General features: G+C 36.2%; 2 protein-coding genes across 2 annotated transcripts in view; one reads left to right on the forward strand and one right to left on the reverse strand.

The window, feature by feature from the left end:
• Positions 1-185: 185 nt before the first annotated feature.
• On the reverse strand, positions 186-21,886 carry LOC100641716 (dynein heavy chain 12, axonemal-like). Its single transcript, XM_019995109.1, has 66 exons — positions 21,586-21,886; positions 21,307-21,427; positions 20,995-21,184; positions 20,858-20,927; positions 20,652-20,807; positions 20,341-20,544; positions 20,048-20,249; positions 19,074-19,212; positions 18,818-18,906; positions 18,205-18,383; positions 17,863-17,998; positions 17,608-17,733; positions 17,131-17,438; positions 16,886-17,051; positions 16,677-16,829; positions 16,495-16,617; positions 16,202-16,402; positions 15,929-16,072; positions 15,434-15,769; positions 15,233-15,352; positions 14,723-14,999; positions 14,429-14,558; positions 14,136-14,253; positions 13,897-14,067; positions 13,662-13,808; positions 13,415-13,552; positions 13,149-13,292; positions 12,872-13,075; positions 12,506-12,711; positions 11,993-12,185; positions 11,794-11,870; positions 11,613-11,721; positions 11,130-11,557; positions 10,698-10,875; positions 10,462-10,628; positions 9,783-10,256; positions 9,484-9,625; positions 9,256-9,371; positions 9,010-9,202; positions 8,717-8,878; positions 8,447-8,641; positions 8,257-8,390; positions 7,948-8,110; positions 7,627-7,815; positions 7,364-7,564; positions 7,114-7,203; positions 6,525-7,055; positions 6,294-6,439; positions 6,025-6,239; positions 5,693-5,885; positions 5,150-5,515; positions 4,946-5,086; positions 3,676-3,827; positions 3,308-3,459; positions 2,986-3,210; positions 2,757-2,939; positions 2,420-2,560; positions 2,199-2,336; positions 1,954-2,051; positions 1,650-1,869; positions 1,451-1,552; positions 1,148-1,363; positions 935-1,087; positions 695-864; positions 566-633; positions 186-501 (listed from the first exon to the last, which is right to left on the reverse strand). The coding sequence occupies exons 1-66, from the start codon at positions 21,762-21,764 to the stop codon at positions 311-313; spliced, it is 11,889 nt and encodes a 3,962-aa protein (XP_019850668.1). The 5' UTR covers positions 21,765-21,886; the 3' UTR covers positions 186-310.
• Positions 21,887-22,001: 115 nt separating this feature from the next.
• LOC109581212 (IQ and ubiquitin-like domain-containing protein) overlaps positions 22,002-23,921 on the forward strand; it is a 3,843-nt gene continuing 1,923 nt past the window's right edge. The window contains exons 1-8 of the mRNA XM_019995113.1: positions 22,002-22,146; positions 22,195-22,329; positions 22,501-22,707; positions 23,095-23,240; positions 23,290-23,373; positions 23,435-23,533; positions 23,586-23,684; positions 23,756-23,867. Coding sequence (XP_019850672.1) covers positions 22,071-22,146; positions 22,195-22,329; positions 22,501-22,707; positions 23,095-23,240; positions 23,290-23,373; positions 23,435-23,533; positions 23,586-23,684; positions 23,756-23,867 — 958 coding nt within the window. The 5' untranslated portion in view covers positions 22,002-22,070. The remainder of the gene's footprint in view (positions 22,147-22,194; positions 22,330-22,500; positions 22,708-23,094; positions 23,241-23,289; positions 23,374-23,434; positions 23,534-23,585; positions 23,685-23,755; positions 23,868-23,921) is intronic.

A 23,921-nucleotide genomic window follows, 5' to 3' on the forward strand; every position in this document is an offset into this window, starting at 1 on the left:
GCATCTTGTTAGCACCTCTAAAATTTTAACAAGTATTTTGTTAACAACTTAAAATTTTTAAATTAATTTTTAATTTCAATAATACTATTGACAATTATCCTTTGTAAATTTGTTTTTAGCACCTTGTTAACACCGTTACAATTTAACAAGCATCTGTTAACACCTCTAAAATTTTAATTAATTTTTAATTTTAATATTATTTTAATAAAGTGATTTGGCTATACACCTGTAGCTACTAAAATAATGTATTATCTGTTTATTAATTAATAATTGTAATTAGTAAGTGATAAAGTTTCGAAACATAGGAAGATCAGTCATCCAACTGACAAAGTAAAGCAACGCCTCTCAGTATCCATTGCTTGACTGGTTTATCAGTATTCAAACTGATTGGGAGTACATAGTTGGTGGAATGACCAGTGGTAGAGAGGACACCACGACGTGCACTTGTCTTGTACAGTGGACACAAGTATGCTCCCCTCTCCTTTATATCTGCCTTCTTACCTGCAATAGAAGCCAATTGTAATACATACAGCTACACATGATGTATAATGCAATCATAACTCACTTGGTTTCATCCATATGATTGGCACTGGATCATACAATACTTTAGGATGCTGCTCAGCCAACAAGCCTCTAAATGATACAAAAGACAGTACAAAAACCTCTATATATATATATAGATGTACATGTGTACCTCTCTCTGTCCCATCTAGCACCATCCAAGTAGAGTCCATGAACATATACTCCATCCTCTGGAGGAGTGTCTTTACTATCCACTGGTATTACTTCAAAATCAAAGGACAGTTTGTCAATTGGGATTACATATTTCCTGGCATAGTTCTGCAGAGCACCAGTCAAGAATGCCTATATATAATGAGGAATAGCACATGAATGAATAGAATAAATAATAGGACGTATTTCAATTTATGTTTACTTGGGTGAAGTAAAACCCTGATATCCAGAATACAGGAGGTTTCCCACTTTCCATCCAATCCTGCAGGAACTTGAGTCTTGCCAGCAGATCACTGATGTAGCTACCAAGTGGTTTGAGACTAGGGTATGACCTTTTAGCCCAAAACTCAGGCACCTAAAGCATATAAAGATGAATAAAATTTAAAAGTACATGTACATGTACACATCTTGTTACCTTTCCTATTAGTAAGCTTTGTGCCAATGCTTCAAGGTCGGCATTCATTACCACCAGACCTTTGATTGCCTTGCGTAAGTTAGAGAGAGAAGAAGTGATGGCTGACGTGAGACGATTAAATCTCTCCATTTCCTGTACCAGTACTGTATTCATGCTCTCCTCATAGCAGACTGGGTACTTTAATATAGCAACCTCTAAATCAAATACTCTTGGAAGCTGCATAGGAGGAAAAATAGGAAATTAAAACTAAATCTACATGTATGTAGTACCTATGCAATATGTACAGTATAATTGGTAGTTCACCTTATTTAGTATATCTGCTGCTATTTCATCCAATACATCTTCTGTCTTTCCACCTCCTCCTCCTCTTTTCTGTGACTGAGTTAACAACACTGAATCAAACAACTACAGAAAAAGCAAAGTGGAAGAATTAATACAAACATACACATGCATTGTGGATCAAAATGAAAGGCAATTAAGCTTTTTATTTTTTCCTCTCTACCTGTCTTGTTTCCTGTAGCTCACGTGAGATGTCTACATTGTCGTGCATCCCAAATATCTCTGGGTTCTGTGTCATGGGCAGTTCCTTAATAAACTCTACATAATCTTCATAGGATCCTTTAGGAGGTGCATAATACACTCCACTGGGAGAGAACTTGTATCGCTGATCATTGACAATGTCAGTAGTGTAGAAATTAGACAGAATATTCATAAGACATCGCCTGCATATATAAAGTAATAACATTAAAATGTCACATGTAAATGTGCAGTAAATGCACATGTGCATGTGTTAGTGAATATTGTACCTGTCCCAATCATCAGTGACTCTTCCTCCATAGTTGCATTGACCAGTGAGATAGGTTATAGCATCAAATGGTATGTAATCATACTCGTTGATAAACATCTGAGAAAAAAAGAAAAAATAATAATATTACTAGCACTGACATGTAGTTTTTCTACTGTACATGTACATGTACAGTAGAACATGTACATGTACATGTACATGAACATGAACAGTACATGTACATGTACATTTAATAGTATACAGTACCTGTAGTTGTCTGACACTGATTCTCAGATCAGATTCATTAAAACCGTACGGTATATTCCAGCCAAGAGGACCAAATTTCCTCCTCTCTTGGACGAGAGCATGAAAGAAACACAAACCAAACAGTAACTTCTCCCAAATCTATATACAATACACATTATAATCATAATATAAAAGTATCAATCAATGCCTATTACTAATTATTATTATTATTATTTATTTACGTGTGATTTTTCGCCGCATCCTTCGAAGAATTCGGTGTCAGAGATGGGATCAGTGATATAAGATTGCAACAAGTTTTGTCTCAGTCCTGTTGGAGGCTCGTTGGTCATCTTGACTCCGTTCTGCAGCACTGATACTGGGAACTATAAAGAGCATGTACATGTACATACAAGTACGATATGTACAGTAAAACATGCATAAAAGTACATGTACATGTACATGTATGAAACAAAAAGAACATATACACACAATATGTACAATAAAACAAGTATAAAAGTACATGTACATGTACATAATTTTATACATGCAAATGTAATGTACATGTATGTTTACTCTTACCTTGTCTGAAGGATAAGAAGTCAGCCATAGTCTAAATTCAGACGATCCCATCTTATCTGCTTGGAATTCTTCACAGATTTTCTCCAGTGCAGGCATCCAAGAGACGGCAAGATGACAATTCTGCAGTACAACCCAAGTACCTTCGCTAATGCCTGTCTCAATCATCTTGGCTGCTACTGGACCCTAAAAAAATTTGATTAAAAATTAATATTCTCTCTCTTCTTCTTACTTGTCCTTGTCCTAATGAAATGGAGTTAAACTTTTCTCCAGTGAATCCCTTGTCTTCTGCAAACTTAAGCAGTCCAGCCATGGGATCAGCGCCAGGCGAGAGGACAAATATCAATGGAATGGAGCAGTTAGAGTCAGCGTAACTCTTAGCTAGATCAAAAGGAGGAGGCTCAACAAACTTCTCACCAAGCTTGGATTTAACAAATAACACCAGAGAAGGTATAACCTACAGCAAGATAAGAAGAGATAAATAATCATGCATGTACAAGTACATTAAATAAAATGTAAAAAAACATACATATACATATTATTAATTTCCTTACTTTATCAGGTCTGAGACATCGAAGTACAATCAATTTCTGGAATTCGTTCAGTTTACCGTTCCAAGGAGATGGCAGTGGTGCCAAATGAGGCTCCTTATCATCATAGTAGTTCCTCCAGTCAGTAAGTGATCCTGTGAACTTACCAAGGAAACCTAAAAACACAAACTTCTAACTTGTAATATTCAAAAAATGTACATGTACATGTACAAGTACAAATTATTCTAAATACCAAATGTACATAAACATCTACAATTACATGTACATGCACTTAACAAATGAGGAGGTTTGATATTATTATGCAGATGTACATGTAGTCATGTACATGTACACACTGACAATATACATGTACATGTATTATGTGTATTTACCTGAGAATGATTTCATTTCAGACATTCTGCATATTTCGTCCCATGATCTATCAGAGAGCCACTGTGGTGCTGGGTTCTTTAGCTTATTTTCAAGTCCAACTCCTCCAGTCAAGAAAAACATAAATTCTCCCATATCCATTTCATTCTTAGCCCTAAATAAATAATACAAAAAAAATGTAAATAAAAAATATATTTATTTCCTGTGGTGCTGTACATGAATTACTACTGTCTCTTCCAAGCAATAAAATATTAGGGCCAATTTGGAAGCCTACATCATAAACTGGTCATAACTAAGAAAATTTCAGTTGGAATCAGCTCAAACTTTCTACACAGCATAAGGACATCAATATGTATTAGAAAATGTAATAAAAATTGGAGGTGATTTTTGGGTCATTTTTTGGAAAAAACCATGGGCTATAGTACAGGGTACTTTTCAGATTTTGGCCCATTTTTAAAAATGGTCGTAACTTGAAAAATTGAAGTCGGAATCAACTCAAACTTTCTACACAGCATAAGGACATCAATATGTATTATAAAATGTAATAAAAATTGGGAGTGATTTTTGGGTCATTTTTTGGAAAAAACCATGGGCTATAGTACAGGGTACTTTTCAGATTTTGGCCCATTTTTAAAAATGGTCGTAACTTGAAAAATTGAAGTCGGAATCAACTCAAACTTTCTACACAGCATAAGGACATCAATATGTATTAGAAAATGTAATAAAAATTGGAGGTGATTTTTGGGTCATTTTTTGGAAAAAAACCATGGGCTATAGTACAGGGTACTTTTCAGATTTTGGCCCATTTCTTAAAATGGCCGTAACTTGAAAAATTGAAGTCGGAATCAGCTCAAACTTTCTACACAGCATAAGGACATCAATATGTATCAAAAAATGTAATAAAAATTGGAGGTGATTTTTGGGCCATTTTTCGGAAAAAACCATGGGCTATAGTACAGGGTACTTTTCAGATTTTGGCCCATTTTTTAAAATGGTCGTAACTTGAAAAATTGAAGTCGGAATCAGCTCAAACTTTCTACATAGCATAAGGACATCAATATGTATCAAAAAATGTAATAAAAATTGGGGGTGATTTTTGGGCCATTTTTCGGAAAAAACCATGGGCTATAGTACAGGGTACTTTTCAGATTTTGGCTCATTTTTTTAAATGGGCATAATTTTTAAAATTGAAGTCAAAATCAACCCAAACTTTCTACACAGCATAAGGACATCATTATGTATTAGAGAATAAAAATGGGTACACATTATTACATGAGGAGGTTGCAACAGAGAATGAAGGAGAAGAGAAGCTTGTCCTTCTCAAACAGCGACCGACAGACATTGCAGTACAAATTGTAAGTAAAATGATCTGTCAAATATCTCAGCCTCCTCTCAAGTTGCTTGGATTTTGTACTGAAAGAAAGAGAGAAAGAAATACATGTAATTTAAAATAGTCCAAAAGGATTCTTTCCTTACCTGTCATTAATCGAAATTATAAATAAATTGACATACCAGACAAGTGAGTACTGATACATAGGATCAATGTTAGGTAGGTCAGTAATAGAGAAGAACAGTACTGAGCCATGTGCTGCTATTGGCCTATAACCAGCACGTGACTGCTCTATCTTCTTCTCTGTCTCTTCGGCAACTTTTTGTTTCTTTGATATCTCATTTGATAGAACCTTTGATGAGTCTAATATCTGAATGGCAGTCTCATCTTCAAGGATGTTCCCCTCGGAGGACGAGAGAGTCTCTAGGATTTTGTCCTCAATCTCTTTGAGTTGCTTCTTGTTGGCAGCAGACTGTATGATCAGTTGCTGTCTCTCTTCTTCAAGCTCAGGCCTACAAGAAGACAAAAAATATTTGGAGCAAACAACATCAATACTATATCACATACTAAAGTGCAAGAATACATTTTATCTACATGTACATTTATATCTAGTACACATGTATATGTACATAGTAAATATATGTACATGCATGGTGCAGTGTGTATGTGTATTGAGTAGTTTGGTTTACCTTTCCTTGGCTACTACAATGCCTAATAGCTGGTCCTCCAGTCCCTCTGGTGTTATCATAAAGTTGAGGAGTGTTACTTTGGTTGATAGCTCGGGAAGGTAGTGAGGATTACGTAGCTTCGTGGTGAAGTACAGCCTAAAGTCACTGGAGTACTCTATGGTATTATCACCGAGTTTAATGCACCACACTCCACCTTAAAAATAACAAAAAAGAAAAGGATAATTTAAGAATTAGCATTGATCATAAATACATTTAATATTGCTACAGATTAATCATAATGATTAGAATAAAGGCAATCCATTCTTCTCGTTCTTTCTTTCTCTATTCATTACCTTGTTTGAAGGTTTGTTTCAGTAGCAGTGGCTCTAGTGAAGGATCCAGCTCCTCTCCTACATTCTCAACCAGTACAGGAGTACCAAACTGTATGCTGTTCTCAAGTGTACGCACATAATCCGGTTGAGTTAGTTTGACGACTTGTAACTTATTGACTTTTTCTGAGTTCTTTATCCACTTGTTTGCCTGACCCTGTGGATCAATCATTAGTGGCCTGAAAAGAAAAAGAGAAACTTAACAACATACAGTATGTCATTCTCTCTCTTACCATCTCCTGGTGTTGTCAACAATGACTCCATTATCAATAGAGAAACTATCAGTTGGTAGTCCAGCAATATTCCAATCCCTGATCTTCACAGGGTCACCTAGTGTCTTACTTAGACTAAATTCCTGACTACACAGTACCTTGTATTGCTGCAACACAAAAAATAGAAGAAAAGAAATAAATTTAAGTACCATATTATAAGCTGCAAGTGTACATGTACATGCATATCTTTACCTTGCATTTGGCAACCCATCCCTTCACACAGTCTGTCCTATAGTTGGAGGTGAATGCTCCAAGGTAAGCAATGACACCTGATGCTATTAGTACATCACCAGTCAGATTATCATAAGTCTCTTGAAGACTCTTAGCTGCCTGAGACCATCTCTCCTTCTCTCCTCCCAGTCCTCCAATCAGCTTCTCAGCCCTGTCCAGTTTCTTAGCACAGAGGTCAACCTGTTGCTCTAGTTGCTCCTTCTCTTTGGTCTTTTCTTCAAACTGCTGCTTGAGGAGAGCAAGACGGTCCTCAACCTCTTTCAGCTCTCTTCTCTTTTCGTCTAGAATGGCCATCGTTTCCGTTAGTGATTGCTGGGCCTCCTTTAGCTTCTCTTTCTTTGGAGCGACCACTTTAGCTACTCTATCGTATATCTCCATGGCTAGTATCCACTTGCAGAGTCCTTCTGCTGCAGACGAGGCGTTGCGGACTTTCTGTGGATCAAATTCTGGATTGGTTATATACTCTGATCTTATCTTCGACATTATTTGAGGCTAAAAAATAAAAAAGACATGACATAAATTTTGAAGACATGGACTATTGTATATTTACTGGTATGTTGTCTTTGTCATATTCTTTTAGACTGCTCAGGAAACTCATGTCACCTAAGAGCTTCTTTGATGGGCCCCAGTAATCCAATATCTAGAGGAAAAACACTAGTAATGTATTATATAGGAGGTAGCCCTATATGTAGGATTGAGGTTGGTTTTTCAAGATATCATAGTAAAGATGAATGAAATCAGAATAATCATAGAAGTACATGTACATGTACATGTATGTGTGTATTGCTATTTTTGCTTACTTTTTGTCCAGTTCCAGCAGGGTCATTAACTTTATCAGGTTTGATGGCTCTCATTACACATACGGCACTCATCACTAGCCTAACTCCTGATGGTGGGTTACTCATTGACTTCACTATAGTAATGTCAGCAGGTTTGAGTGTATTGAGAGCAGTCAGTGCTGCCTCTAGTGCTGGAATTGCTTCTGCTAAATCACTCTCACACTAACAAAGAACAAAATACAGTATAAATGCTTGTAAAAACATTATTGTTGTTGTTTCTTTACTTCATCTTTCAGTGCTTTGGCCTCAGCTGCCTTCTCATTAGCGACTTTCTCATCAGCTCGGACTATTTTACTTCGAGCTTCAACTTCAGTTGACTCTCTCTCTATGACTACCATCATCTGTTTGTTCTCTTCTTGAGCTACCACTAGCTTTGGCTGTAGCTCTTCCAGTTCCTTCTGCATTGATGCTACCTACAGTATGATTGTGCAATAAACAATGTGATAACTACATGTATAGTTTGCAGCCATTTTTGTTTCAAGTATACTGCATTAAAGTAAGCATGCATTGTTGGTCACTAGTAAATTAATAATTTCTTTCTTTACCTGTGATGCTGCAAAGGCTAGTTTCTCAAGACCGACTTCGTAGCGTTTCTTAAATTTGAGTATTTCTCCTCTTTTCTTTCCCAGTAGCAGTTTCAGTGATGAAATGAGCTCAAGATAAGACGTCGGAGTCACGTAATTATATCTACCCAACTCTGCCTCAAACCTTAATAAAATAAATAATATATTAAACATAAATACATAAATGTACATGTACATATAGTTTACATGTATTTCTATGAACTGAACAAGTGCAATAATGCATTATTCTTTTATAATAATATGTACATGTATTGTAGGCATGGAACTTACTTCTCAGATAGCTCTCTGGTGCTTTGATGGAAGTGCTTACAAAGTGATACAGTAGCTGCTTTCTCTTCATCCTCCATGTGTACATCCTCCAGAAACTTGTTAGCTACTAGCTCCAGTGCATCATCAGGCCAGGCCTAAAGAGAGAGAAGACACAGTGTACATTAGTACATGAGTATGAGTGTTGCTTTACCTGGAACCAGTCAATAGTACAGCAGTTGATGAGTGAAGGGAATTTCCTCAGTCTATTCCTGAATGCATCACCAATTGGACTCATTGCAAGTATGACGTGAAGATTCTCACGACAGCGACTAACAAAGAAATTGAATAGAGAGAGAGGAGTAAACTCCATGTCTTTATTATCAGCCTGTGCTAGTGGCCTCATAGCCTGGAATGAATATAAAGATAATGATGGAGTAAATGTTATTTAAACTCTTTTTTTCTCTCTCTCTCTCTCTCTCACTTCAATAATTTCTTGTTTTTCATCAATAGCAAACAAGTTAGGGACTTCCCCAGCATTGAGCAACCCGTCTACATCTTCTAGAAACTTCTCGTCCTTTATCTGTGTGTCAGTGATTAGGAACACAGTGGTCTTCCCCTCCTTCCCTGCACTCATCAGTAAAGCCTACAGAAACAGAGACACAATAATGATAGGCATTGTGTTGTTATACTCTATGTATAAATGTACTTGTACATGTATGTACATGTACATGTAGTGTATATATGTACATGTACATGTATAAAAATTAGGGTCACCTTCAAGTCTTCTTTCCATTCTGGTATCCCATAGCTTTTGGATATCTCTGGTTGGAAGAGGACAAAGTCGGCCATTGAAGTGGCCAGTCTAGTGAGGGACTGTCGTCCACTGCCCCCCACACCAACCAGGAGTGCATTGCCACCGGACTGCTTCAATATACGACATATCCTTGATAAATGCTCCAATAAATATCTATAAATAATAATAGAGGTAATAGTAGGATGATAAGAGAGAGGGTTTATTACCTAAATATGACAAGGTTCATTCTGTTCTTGTGTGTGTTGTTGTATTCTTCAAGAGCAGCTTCAACCACTTCAGTCAATTCAGTGATTGATGTAACCTCCTCATACAACTTTTCTTCCTATAAAAATAACATACATACATTTACAATGCATACATTTAGATTAGAGCTACATGTAGGTTTAGGTACATGTACATGTACATGTGCATGTGTACAATGTATATGGACGTACAGCATCAGGTTTCATGTAATCGCCAAATAACAAACTCCTCATGTCATCATCAGTGACTCCACCTCCACTGGAGGAGGAAAGGTGCTTAAAAACAGTACCAAAATCCTCCTTGAAATGATTCTTTACCATCTTCTTTAGTAGTCTAAAGAAAAATTCAAAAAATATATTAATAGTAAGTGTACATGTACACTATATACATGTACTAAACATTAATTAATACAGTACATACATGTACATGTACACTATATACATGTACATATACCAAACATTAATTCATACAGTACATGTATTAAACTCACTCATAGAGCCAGTGTCTGTCAGTATCATCAATCAGTCTATCATAATACACTCGGTACACCTCATGGACCCAGAGTTTAGTAAATGTTCTCTTATTCTCCACACACTGAGGCTTGATGAGCAACACTCCCAATATAACGCGTGCAAAGTCTCTCAAATTAAAAGTGTAATGGGATTTTGCTGGCGTAGGCAGTAAGTTCGACATTGTCTCTTTGTACACTTCCATGGTGGCTGCCACAATCTGTGAGGCACAGGTAAAGTACTCTGTAGCAAAGTTGTTCTTTTTCAAACTGAAGGAGAATATCGTTGAGAATATTCTAGTCATGGTCTCGTCTGTGAACTCGTTGACTGCAATGACGTTAAAGTGACGGAGGAAACGAGGAGTGATTGGATTCCGCCCACCACCTGGAGGACCCATAGCAGCTAAAAACTGAATATCAATCAGAGATATCTTAGATACATCCTTCTTATCGTACCTGTAAATAAAACAATGATAATAAATTTTTAAAAAGCAAAATGTTAACAATGCTAACAAGCACCAAAAATACTAAAAATATATACAATGCAAAAAATAGATATGCTGTATGTACAATATGTGAATGCCTGTGGATAGTATAAATTGCAGCATTACAGTATGTACATGTACATATACAATGTACATGTATTTATAATTGTACGTACCACATTCCATGGTCCATGAATTGTCTCAGTAGTTCGATTGGTGGTTGGGCTCCATACTTCTCTCTTGCTGGCATATTCAAGTCATCAACAAATATGACACTTTTCTTTCCCATTGGAGGACCAAACACTCCTTTACGCCTCTTGTCTAGCTTTGACATTATGATATCCTAAAAGAAGAAGAACACATTTAAATCATTATTATTATTCATTATTTTCTTCATGTGCTGTACATGTACCTGTGTTTGTCCAGCTGAAGTTTGAGCAGAGAAATTGACTATGAGTGGTACAAACTTGTCCTTGTCCAGCCTGTTCATTAGGTTATCCTTCACATATGCTGTTTTACCAGTACCAGTTGGACCGACAAACAACAATGCCCTCCCATGCTGGACCATTATATTCATTAGGTAAGTACACCTACAAAATAATGTAGTGCTCTTTTATGCTGTAGATGTATATATTTATCACTGCTACATGTACATGTATATTCCATGCTTTTTTCAATACAAATTGTTTGTACAATAGTAACACAATAACTCAATTTTTTAAATATGAAAAGTTACCATAAAAATAACAAACACCAGAAATAGTAACAATCAATAAGCATGCAAGTACATGCAATCACAATGCAATGTGATGGAAGCATGGCAATATTTCAAGCCTCTCCTTACCTAGCAGTATAAGCAGTGGGTACTATAATATCAGCTAGCTTGCTAATGTTAGGATCAATCGACTGATCCCTCACCATGTCCAACCATGGTGTCCATTTACCACGGCCTTTAGCCTCAAACACGTAATCATAGACAGTTCCTTCTGGAGGGAGCGGACACTCTATTTTACCCACGGATGCCGGCATGGGATGTTCCTCCATTTTGTCGCTCATCAACTCGCGGAAAAAGGTGTCAAATTTTTGTTGACTGGACTTGTCACCGGTTGCCCCTAGGGACCAGATCACGGAGAATAAGAATTCTGAAATGATCCAAGAACGCATGTTCTTGTCTTTAGTTGCAGCTTCGTCTTCACAAATGTCCTCCATTAACATCTGGAACAAGTACATGAGGGAACGAGTGAGGTTACTGTCCGAAGTACTGACTAGTTCCTAGAGGATCAACGAAGCTTAATATTGAACAAAATGTACTTAATGTATAATTTACTTTGACTTGTTTGTGTACAAAAATGAGACAAGGAGGTACCATCCAGTCAACTAGACTGTGAATCAATTCACCATTCTGCTCTCTTAATACTGGAGACAATGCTGCAAACCTACATGTACATGCAAATGTACATGCATGCATACATGTAAAGGATTATAAAAGGATAGTGCCTTTCTCTTACCATGATGTGTAAATAGGTCTCCAACCGAATGTGGTTGGTTCCAAGTATATCATACCACATCTACTAACAGTAGCAGGCTACAGAAATGAAGAGAATACATAATAATTATTGCATACTAAAACACAGACAAGAAAAATAAATGCACAATAATTACATGTACATGTACAGTACATGTACAAATTTAAGACAAACGACTCACTGAAGCTTGTGATAGATCATCAGTTTCAAAGATGAGGTTCATCGATGGAGACATTTGTATGATCTCTCCACTCATGAGACAGAGTTTCTTATTATCATCCAGTACAGTGTTCATTGACTCAATCCACAGTGTGTCCACTGGACCATCAAACACCACCCACTTACGATCATCATTCTGTGCTGAAGCAAACTCCCTGAGAGACAAAAAAGAAGGAAATGGTATATGTGTAATTGATTTTCCAGATGCTCATGCATCAATGCATTTACAGTTTATACAAGTACATAAGTGTTAACCACAAACAGTCTGCAACCCATGATAGCTTTTACAAATAACATTGGATATAAAGTTCCTACAGAGTGCCATCAGTAACGGTAAATAAACAATACTTCTAGAAAAATTTTTGGATGGGTTTAAAAACCCTAAATTTGTAATTTTAACAATTAAAGCATAACAAGACAATAAAGGATACATGATGATGTAATTGTCACTGAAAGTGCTATTACATACACGTACCTAAAGGTATTAGCTACCACCCCATCAGTCCATTCGTGTGAAATTGGATCAAACTGCCCAAAGAGCTGTCCCATGGTGATACTCTTGGGATTAATGACACGATACATTGTCTTGTATTCCTCCATTTGCTCCCTCTCATTCAAGAGGGTCAGTGTGTCTGCTAGCACATCTATCACTTTAGTCTTTGCTGCAAATGGAGCCCCTACCTAAGAATACAAGTAATCTAATGTAACATCAAATATAGCATGAAGAAAAATCATTATTACAGTATGTACATGTATATACATGTAATATGAGTATGCATTCACTTTTGTACAATAAATAAATTAATAAATTAATATAAAAGTAAATAATAATGATACTGACCAACATGAATCCATGACGGACTATCATCATTTCGTAGGTTTGTATGAGTTTCTGTACAAAGAACTCGGTCACTTGGAGATTAGATTTCTCGCATATATCAGTAGCAGCACCAACAAACTCAGCATAGTCTGGTTTGGGTAGTGTTATGCCAGGGAAGAGGTCAGAGATGATACCCTCAAATAATGGGATGTCATGAGATAAGAACTATACAATGTACAGGAAAGATGAAAGTGCAATTATAACTTACATGTATAAGATTACTGATTGTTTTTCTTACTTTGGGTAAGTTGACGTCCATTATTGAACGAAGCAATAAGATGTCTTCGTTTTCATCAGGAAACTTCAATTTGAGATTACCAGCAGCGGCTAGAACAGCCTTAACAGCTCTCATACCATAATCATAATGAAACTGACTAGACAACTGATGGAGAATAGAGAGAGAGAGAGACAATGATGATTATACAAGTAGAATGTACACGTATGCCTGCATTTAAGCAAATGTACATGCATGTATATGTATATGTACATGTACATATTGTGTACCTGTTCAGAGCATAGACGATATGTGGTTACTATTTTAACGGCTAAATTCCTGGCATCAACAAAACCGTACGAATACAACATGATCTCTCCAATCATAGCATAATCAGGTACCATCATAGCCACTGTACGGAATAACACCTTGAGAAAAAAGAAAGAGTAAGGAGAGTTAAATAAAAAATAAAATGTAATTCTCTGTTACATGATACATACATGTATGTACTGTATGTGTAATTTTCTTTTCTCTTACTTTAAGATTGTCAGGTAGCTCTGATCTTCCAGCATAGCCAGGATTCATTGTCACGCACACAAAACAAGACGGATTGATGTTCAATTGGGTACCTTCAAATATAAAAGTTGACACTTGAGCAATGACTGCCCTCTGTATAGTCAATATCTAAAATAATAAAAATAATAATAATATATACATTTACATTTATAGCCATTTACATGTACATGTATAGCATATGTCCACTGTACTGTACCTGTTGTGCTATTACTGATAATACTTCAAGCTCAATGCGATTGAACTCATCAAAGCAAGCCCATGCACCAGTGGAGGCTAAACCTTTAAAGAATTTCCCCATAGCAAGATAATCCAATCCATCAGAACAATTGAACACTACACACTGAACAGCTAATGCTTTAGCTAAATCCTAACAGTACAAGAAGAAAGTATACATGTAATGTATCAATCATACAGTAGTTGAGTTTCTTTTTGTACTTTGACTGTTTCTGTTTTCCCAGTCCCAGCGGGTCCTTCTGGTGCTCCTCCTAAATGAAGATGGAAGGCACTAACAAGAGTACGATAGCACCTGTCAGTCAATGGAGTAATGACCAATCTATGGGAGGAGAAGAAATAAAATAAATACATTTTACATGTACATGTACATAAAGAATGCAGGATTTCTCACAAAGCATGCTAAGTGAGCTAAACAGCATGAGCTTCATAAGCTGACAAGCACTACAATACAGTACATGGCATTTGGTAATGTAGTGTGTGCTGCATGTATGTACCTTCCAGAGTTCCCAAGATATTCACAGTGATATTTAACAGTTGCATTAATGATTCTAGCCATTACACAAGTCTCCTCCCAATAATAACGCAACTGACACAACCACTGGAAATCATTCTCACTAGTAACACCTAAAATATACAATGTACATCACTTTAAAATTATATTAAAATAATGTTAAAATAATTACACAAGTATGACAGTAGGCACAAAAACTCTATAGATGTACATCAATCCAATACAAGAAAAGATTACACTGTCTGCTATCAATTTACAATACAATGAGTGTCCATACCTTTCTCCACTAGTTCCAGTACTACATCTCTTGCATGTACATCCATTACTACTAACGCTCCTAGTGTAGTTCGGGTCTGCTTGGGTAGCTTACCACGTACCATTTCAACAATACCCTCCAGTTGTTTGGTTAGTTTGGTGTGATACTCTTTCACTCCCTGCGGTCCGTTGCGTATTGCCTCGTGAACCTCTAGTGTCCAGAATATCTGTGATACACATATCACTACTTGACCAGGCCACTCACAGACCCACTTATTACGAGGATTCTCAGCATAAGCCTAGAATAACAAAGGGAGAGAGAGAGAAGAGAGGAGGGAGAAAGAGCCTTAATAAAATAATTTCTATACTCCTTAAAATGCAATTAGGCAAAACTACATGTAGATGTACACATGTAGTTTATGAACATGTACATGTAGCTACAGCCTTATACATTTAAATTTGTGTAGAAGAGTTTTCTTATGCACATGTACATGTACATGTACATGCATGCACATGTATATTGTTATTTTACATTTTTGGCCATTTCTAGTACATCTCCAACGCTGAGTATCATGATATCTTGGACCTGGAGCAACCACTTCTCAACTGCTCCTCTGGCAGCAGCTGTTGATATAGTCTGAGATAAACTAACCTTTAAGCAAGAGAGAAATGTAAAAAAATTACACTTGTAAAAAGTACATAAGGAGAGAGATTGGAAGACTATTTTTTGTACCTTTTCTCCTTCAGAACTGAACATGGCAGTAATATCCAGGCTATCAGTGAACTCCAGTTTAGCAATACCTTCAAAGCATTTCTTGAGATGAGGCTGTACCCTAGTTGGGTCTTTAGTCTCTGATAATATCTCAAGCATCTCATCGTTCGAGAGGAAAAAGAATCGAGGGAAATAGAGTCTCTTTTTCTCCAAGTAAGCATTGAGCCCTTTCTGTATCTTGTCAAGGAGCTCGTTGCTACCAAACAGCTTCTCATACAGTCCTGGATAGGCAGTGGCTTTGAGTACTTTAGGATCCTTTACTGTGTTACGCATAACTTCCTTCCAAGTTTTGTCAACCTAACATGTAAGAGACATAAAAATATCATTCAATCAAAAAACAGTTAGGTATACACTAATGAAATTTAAGTTAAAAAGAACCATACATGTACATGCACATCAATCATTATACTACTATTAATATGAGCACATATGCTATTACATGTATGCACACTGTACCTGTGTGAATAGTTTTCCTTCTTCAGGCATTTGTTGCATGATGTCTTCAGAGGAGAAGATAGGCTCCAGATACAGCCACTGGGACTGAACCTTCAACCATTCATCAAGTGTATCCTGCATCTTCAATAACCTCTCCTCCCATGCCTTATGGAAAAAATGGAAATAAGTAAATGAATACAAAATTTAAATAGCAAATTAATGCATGTACATGTACATGTACATGTAAAAGTACACTGTATAAATATGTACATGCATGTACACTGCATATTGTACCTTTATTCTTGCTTCAAACGGTTTAATGAAAGGTGATCCTCTCATTGTTTGAGTCTTCACAATCTGGTCATCAAGGTTAGTCTGTATATCATCCACTGCTGTCAGTATTGATATGCCAGAGTCACGGTATGAGGTTGTATTGAATATGATTTCATCCCAATCGTCAACCATCTTATCCATTGCCCTCTCCAAACTGAACTCCTATTAGAGGAAAGAGAGTAAAGAGACACAAGGAGGAAGTTTAAAAGAGAGAGAGAGAGAGAGAGGATAGCAGTAATAATAATGTACTGTACCTTGCTGGCAGCAGCGCTGATTGCCTCAAACTCCTCCATGTAGGATTCAAGATTATACTTGAGAACTTTACGCAATGAAGTACCGGAATCAGGCGTTATATTGAAACCAACAATCTCTGACATCTAGGAATAAAATAGTAATACAATTAATACATGTACACATATTATTATTATTCTCTTACTTTGTCCCAGTGGCGTTGCCTGAGTCCAGGGTTACAGAGTATGTGAATGGTTGGTAGGAACTCCTTGAACTGATTGACCTGATCCAGGACTGTCTTTGATAACTTCAATGGAGCAAACACTTCACCTTCTTCTTCTGGCTGGTCTCTACGCATCTGAAAAAAAGAGGAAGTGTACATGTATATGATGTAGTTAATTTAGAATGACTCACTCCTCCTCCTACATCTCTGTCTTTCTTCATTTGTTTTGATTTCGTGTTGAAAACTTTAAACAGTTTGTACATCTCTCGGCCAAACTCGTCAGCCTCAGCTTCAGTTTCTTCAGCTTTCAGCTCAGAGAAAGCACCATCCATCAACTTCTTCTCAGCCTTCTGCCAACTACAAAAAAAGAAAAAAAAAATATGTACATGTACGTTATTTTTAATAAAAATCGCATGCTTTTTCTCTGTTCTCTTACTTCAGTATGGTTGTGAATAATTTCTGATAAGGATCAAGTGATGATCGAATTTGATCAAGCTGAGGGTAGGTGGTTGGTATCCATTTGAAGAGTTCCTCTTCTTTGTTGATCTTGTTGATTTGTGCCTGTATCTCAGTCAGTCTGTTATGTATTTGAGTCACGTCTTTCGAGTAATGTATCACGTTATTGATGTCTGAGAATTCTGATAGTTCTTCTACGCGTTGGTGACACTTTTCTATTTCAATTTGAACCTTCTCTTGTCTTTCTTTCAACTCTTTCTCACCGCGGTTTTTTGATTCTTCAATCATCTAATAAAATTAATAAACAAATAAAATAATAATAATAATAATAATAATAATAATAATAATAGTAATATATGTGGCTAAACTTCTAAAAATTGGCTTGAAAACTGTACATGTTCATGTAGATGTACATGTAGCTTTACATGCTTATACATGTACATGTACTTGGTCTTACTTGTTCATTTTGTTCAAAGATTGGTGCTAGTTTCTGAGGCCATGTCAGTGTAGTATTGTTCAGTTCTCTGTCATCATCAGTAAATGAATAAACTGTCAATAAATAAAGGAGACGCTTCAGCGAGTCCTACAGCAATAAAAAAAGAAACCTCAATTATACATGTACATGTTAATTAATGCACATTATACTACATGTACATGTATGCTCTCTCTTCCTCCATTCTTAAGTACACTGTCTCTAACTGGTCTGCTTTACCTGAACATCATTCCTGAGGTCTACTACTAGTTTAGACTGAGCCTCATTCATGTATTCAATGAGGTCCATTATCTCCCTTGAGTCCTCAGGCACTCTCAGTGCAGTGTCTTTGAATGTCTCATAATCATCAGTGATCCTAATGGAGAGAGAAGAGAGAGAGAGAGAAGGAGAAAAAATAATTTAAATAATAACAGTAACAATAATAGTTCTTCAAAAACAACAGCAAATGAATTACATGTATATTCTAGATTATAGTTATAGTAACAATAATTTAATCTAGATTAGCATGTACATGTACATGTACATGTACATGTAAGTACATGTACATGCACATTGACTTACTTCTTGTTTTTGTTGATATGAAGTTGAGCTAACTGATTGATGATCTTGTTAGCGAATGATTGCGATTGAGATATCATTCCTCTCTTGATGTCATGACACTCCAAGTGGAACATTTGAAATATGACAAGATCATGCAATCCAAATATCTCCTGAGCTAAGCTACTGAACTTCTCAATCTCCTATTGAATTAAAAATTAATAAATAAATAAAATGTACATGTACATGCATGTAATAACAGTACAAGCATAACAGTATTCATACAGTTGATGTGGTTGGAGGAAGTGATGCACCCACGATTGCATGACAAGGTTATGCTGCTTTTTAAAGAAGCATTATAATTCTACATGATTCACTTCTTGATAACTTTATTAAGCCACATCTAAATTGAAAAAATTTTTGAATGGGACTAGATCCCTGCCAATTAAAATCTTATAAACACTAAACTGTCATCATGCAGTTACATACACATTATACACAGATAGAGTGCATACATTGTACAGCCCATACAGTATAAACACAAAAATTTGTGTACATGTATGTATATGTACATGTATACATGCAACTACAAATACAAATATACATGTACAGTGTATATTATAACAAGTTAAATGACCTTCTTATATTCATCTAGTGTGTGGTCTTCACTAAGGAAAGTATTGACCTCTCTCTCTCCTTGACCATTTATCAGAAACTCATACTTACCTAGTGAGTAAAGAGAAGAGATACAAATACATGTAAGAAAAAAACTATGTATACATGTACATGTACATGTACATGTACATGTACATGCAGTGGAAATGTACAGTATACATGCAGTTTACATGTACATGTAAATTTTGTATTATGTACTTATAGTGGCTTGCTCTTACTGTATGATGCTCTGTGCTCCATTGGTCCTTCTAACTCTCTTTTCAAAGCTTCTTTTAACTTGTTAGTGACTGATGATAATATCTGCTCATCAACGTTAGCTGCAATGGAAGGACAAGGGGACGTGCCAGCCAACCAATGCTAAGAGAATAGAAACAATTATTATTATAACATATTAATCTTGTAGTAAATTTGAAAATTATCTCTTAGCTATTTGTCAATGGTACAGGGTCTCAAGGCCAATTTTTGAGTCACTTTAAAAAATCCAATTATGATCGGAATCAGCCCAAACTTGCTACACAAGATAAGAACATGTATATGTATCAGAGAAAATTATAAAAATAAAGAATTCTCTCCTAGTCATTTTTGGCAAAATTTAGCCAAAATCCCTGTACTATAGTACAGGGTCTTTGGCCTGATTTTGGGACAAATTTAAAAATTCATTAAAAAATTCAATTTTCATCGGAATCAGCTCAAACTTGCTACACAGCATAAGAACATTTATATGTATCAGGAAAAATTATAAAAATGAAAATTTCTCTCCTAGTCATTTTAGGCAAAATTTGGCCAAAGTCCCTGTACTATAATACAGAGACTTTGGCTCGATTTTGGAGCAACTTTAAAAAAATCATAAAAAATTCATATTTGATTGGAATCAGCTCAAACTTGCTACACAGCATAAGAACATGTATATGTATCAGGAAAAATTATAAAAATGAAAAATCCTCTCCTAGTCATTTTTGGGGAAATTTAACCAAAATCCCTGTACTATAGTACAGGGACTTTGGCTCAATTTTGGAGCAACTTTAAAAATTTATAACAAATCCAATTTTAATTGGAATGAGCTCAAAATTTCTATACAACATAAGAACACGTATACGCATAGAAAAAAATTATAAAAATAGAAAATTCTTTTCTAATCATTTTTGCCGAAATACCCTGTACCACTACTACAATAAAGCACATGCTATCTTACCTGTATCTGTCCTACTTCTTGCAAAGCCTTTGATATTGTGCTTATAATAAAATCAATTGCAGACTCAAAGTCATTTACACTAGGAAAGAAGAATATAGTATCATCTTCAAGACAGAGCTCTAGTCTAAAGATTGGAAGGTGGGCAGTGTTCGCAGCATCAAATATGCTCACAAAAGAATGGAGTGTATTAGTAAGTAATGACCTGAAATAAGGGAGAGAAAAACAAGGAAAAAAAGAGGAAGATTTTATGTAGAAACATGTACATGTACATATGCACATCAATTAATACTAACCTAATTTGATTGCCAATGAGAGTACTAACAGACTCATAAAATGTCTCTGTTTGTTCTTGTGGCTTGTTGCGTACCAGTTTATCATCGCCACTGAACAATGATATCACTTTACTGTACCAGGAATTCATTAGCTTCTCTTCAGCATGCTGCACATCTAATAGTATCATGTTACGAAAATTCTCAAGCTCCATTGGGCACTTTGACCTTGAAAAAGAAAGGGAGGAGTAAGAACAAAAAGAAAGAATAGAGTTACTGATAATTAATCAAGAAAAAATAAAATTAAGAATAATTATCCTTAAAATAATTATTACCTGATATTAGAATATTCCACTAGATGCTTCACATTCTGTTGTTCCCATAAAGACAACAGTGCAGGCATTACTGGATGCGTTACATGCAGAACTGATGATAGAGTTCTTACAGATGAATCATATCTATCACGCCATGTAGTAGAGAAATCAAGACCCCTAGATTATTGAAAAATAATGAGGTGTCTTAATAATTTCAGAACACATACAAGGGTTCGAGGTAAAGTGGTGGCTCTGGATCCAATCCACTGACTGATGGCTTGACCAATGTCATACGAACTAAAAAAATACATGTAAATATTCGTAAAAATAATTTTGTGCATGCATGCATGGATATAATAGTTACTAGTGGTTTTTCTGATGGTATCTTCATAGCTGCTACTGATTTCACTGTACAACTGAGGCAGGAGTGGTTTAGAGAGAGGGTGAGAGAGATAGCGGGATGAGATATATGAGAGGATGTGTTTCCACATCTCTGGCAGCATTGGAGTAACAGGAGCTGACGAAACACATTTACGAAGGAACTCATAATTTAACTAAAAGTAAAAGGGCCATGAATCACAATAATTTACTGGTAATTGCAAAATTTTAATTGCAAAATCTGCAAATTTGCAGGAAAATAATTCAATTAGCAAATCAATTCATTCAATTCTCTCACCCTTATCTTTCTTTCCTTGCTCATAACAGTATCAGACAGCTCAGGCTCATTTTTCTGCTGTCCTGCTTTCCTTCTATTGAACTGTGCAGTTGATAATAAACTCTTTGTAGCTCTTTCCTCACTAAAATAAATTAAACGATAATAATTAATTTCCCTGCATGCATATTATATACACTTGTAGTTGCAGTTTTGCAACCATCAAGCTTGCATGCTGAGCTAATGTAGTACAATACATTAAGAGTATCTGGCCTGGATATGCACAAGTATATTAATACGTACAGCAGGTTAGATATGGCTGCTTGAACTTTCTTGCTTCTTCTATAATTATAGAGTGAGCTTCCTTCATATCTACCAGTAGCTGTTGGAGTGTTACCAGATCCAGTGAGGAGACTGGCTGGGGCTTGTGGGATGGGAGGGAGCTTAACTAATGCAGGATTCCCTGACGGATTTGTAGCCATTGTCCTAGGGAAAGGAAATGGTTTGAACTGAGGTACAGTATCTGCTTTTCTTTTGTGTTTATTTGCTGACAAACACGAGGATAAACAGTTCGGCGGCCATTTTGTTTCCTAGGACGACAGTTTCTTAGCAACGTCAGTTGCCGGGCAACACTTAATTCATAACTAACCACGCCTTCAATATGGTGCGTATCCTATTTCCGTAAAATTCCGTTTATTCGAAGCATGTTGCTAGGTAACAGTGTCGCTAGGCAACGTGTTTTGATATACAATATGGTGGTTTGAGTTGCCTAGCACGAGATTGTGAAAATGGCTACAGTAGAAGCTTCTGTACCTTCAGCAGAACCTCAGGAAGAAGGAGAAAGCACTGAAGACAAAGTAGAAGGTATAAAGCTGGATTGAAAATTAGTCTTTTACATGCATATACATGTAGTTGTGTTTGCAATTGAGAATTCCAGTGAAGATGTGAAAGATCTTTTCAGTCTCTCAGACTCAGTTCAAAAGTTAAAGGAATACCTTTCTCAGAAATTTGGAAACTCATCGGACACCTTTATCCTATCGCTTGATGGTAATGTACATGTACATGTAGTTTGAAACCATGCGTATAAAAAATACATGTAGTCAGGGACCCATAACTCGGAATTAATTCAAAGCATTAATGACACAATGATAATGAAATTTGGGCATATTTTGGAGCCAATTTATGTCACTTTAATCTTCTCTTTTCTCTCTTTAAAAGGTGAAACACTATCAAACAATGCCACAGTTGATCAGTTTGGTGTTGTGGGTGGATCCTCCATTGAACTCCAAGTAAAGATACTGACTCCATTAGCACTGCCAGTCAGTAAGGAGGAGGAAGAGGAGGAGAAATTAAAGAAAGAGAAAGAGAGAGAGGAAGAAGAGCTAGGGTATGATGAAAGGATATTTACAGTTCAAGTTAGATTAGGTAATGAACGTACATGTATATGTACATGTACATGTGAACATTTACATTATTGAATATTAAGGGAAACTCTCCCAACTCTCTTTCACGTAAACAGTAAACAGGTACTATTATTGTTATTAGTCTGCATCATTTGGTATAGGTAAATGTTTATACTTGTACTGTAATGGAAACAATAATGATTCTTTTCCTATAATGAACCCACGAAGCGTAATGCCCCTGACTTGTTTATGCATAGTGTATGGACATGGTGAAAATATCACTAGGTTTTAAGGCTACATTGAGTACATGCATGAGACATGGAAACTGTAAACTTTAGGTCATCATATTAGATTATGTGTAGATTATGTGTAGATTATGTCATATACTACTTTCTCTTCTCTTGAATAGCTCAAGAGATGAAGGAGTTATTAGTAAAGATGGAGAAGGCAAGGATAAAGAAGCCATTTCTTGGAGGATACAGAGACAAGCAGACAGGACAGGAGTACCATCACGCCAGTGCACAAACACTACCCAGGAGGAAACCAGACACTGGGGTTAGCCCCTTTAATTATAAACATTATTAATGATTGATTATCATTATAGATTGCAATGTTTGAGCGTGACACTCAGACTGTATTCACACGTAATTGCTACCAACAAGTAATGGTGGATGCAGCAACTCAAATGGTAAGGCAATTATTGTACATGTCATTATGAATGTGTTGATATTATCATTATGTCTGTCTAGAACCAGACTGGTTGTTACATTACTAGTGTCACTGATAAAATAAAGATACCTGGACCTTATGAAACTGCTGATGAATATCATGGAAAGATATTGAAAAAGGTGATATACATGTACTTTTATCTATTAACACTTCCCTCTCTTCCTTTATTAGATTATAATACTTCAGAGTCATTGGAGGCGCTGGCTAGCTACTAAATATGTTAATGCAGTGAGAGAAGAGAAACTAATGAGAGAATTATGGGAGAGAGAGGTAAGTAAGGAACCACTTCTAATGGTGTCTACATGTACATGTATGTATAATAATTATACTATTGTGTATAGGAAGCTCTTAGGAAGCAGAGGGAGAGAGAGGCAAGGAGGAAGGCCGAGTTTGAGAGGCGCATGAATCCAAGGACAAAGAAAGACTTTGATCTGCTCTACCATGCACTTGAAAGTAATCCTCAGTCTTATGTACAATCTACAATGTACACATCATCTTAATGTATTA

Source organism: Amphimedon queenslandica, unplaced genomic scaffold (genome assembly GCF_000090795.2).
Source record: "Amphimedon queenslandica unplaced genomic scaffold, v1.1 AMPQUscaffold_13455, whole genome shotgun sequence".
Taxonomy (NCBI): Eukaryota; Metazoa; Porifera; class Demospongiae; order Haplosclerida; family Niphatidae; genus Amphimedon; species Amphimedon queenslandica.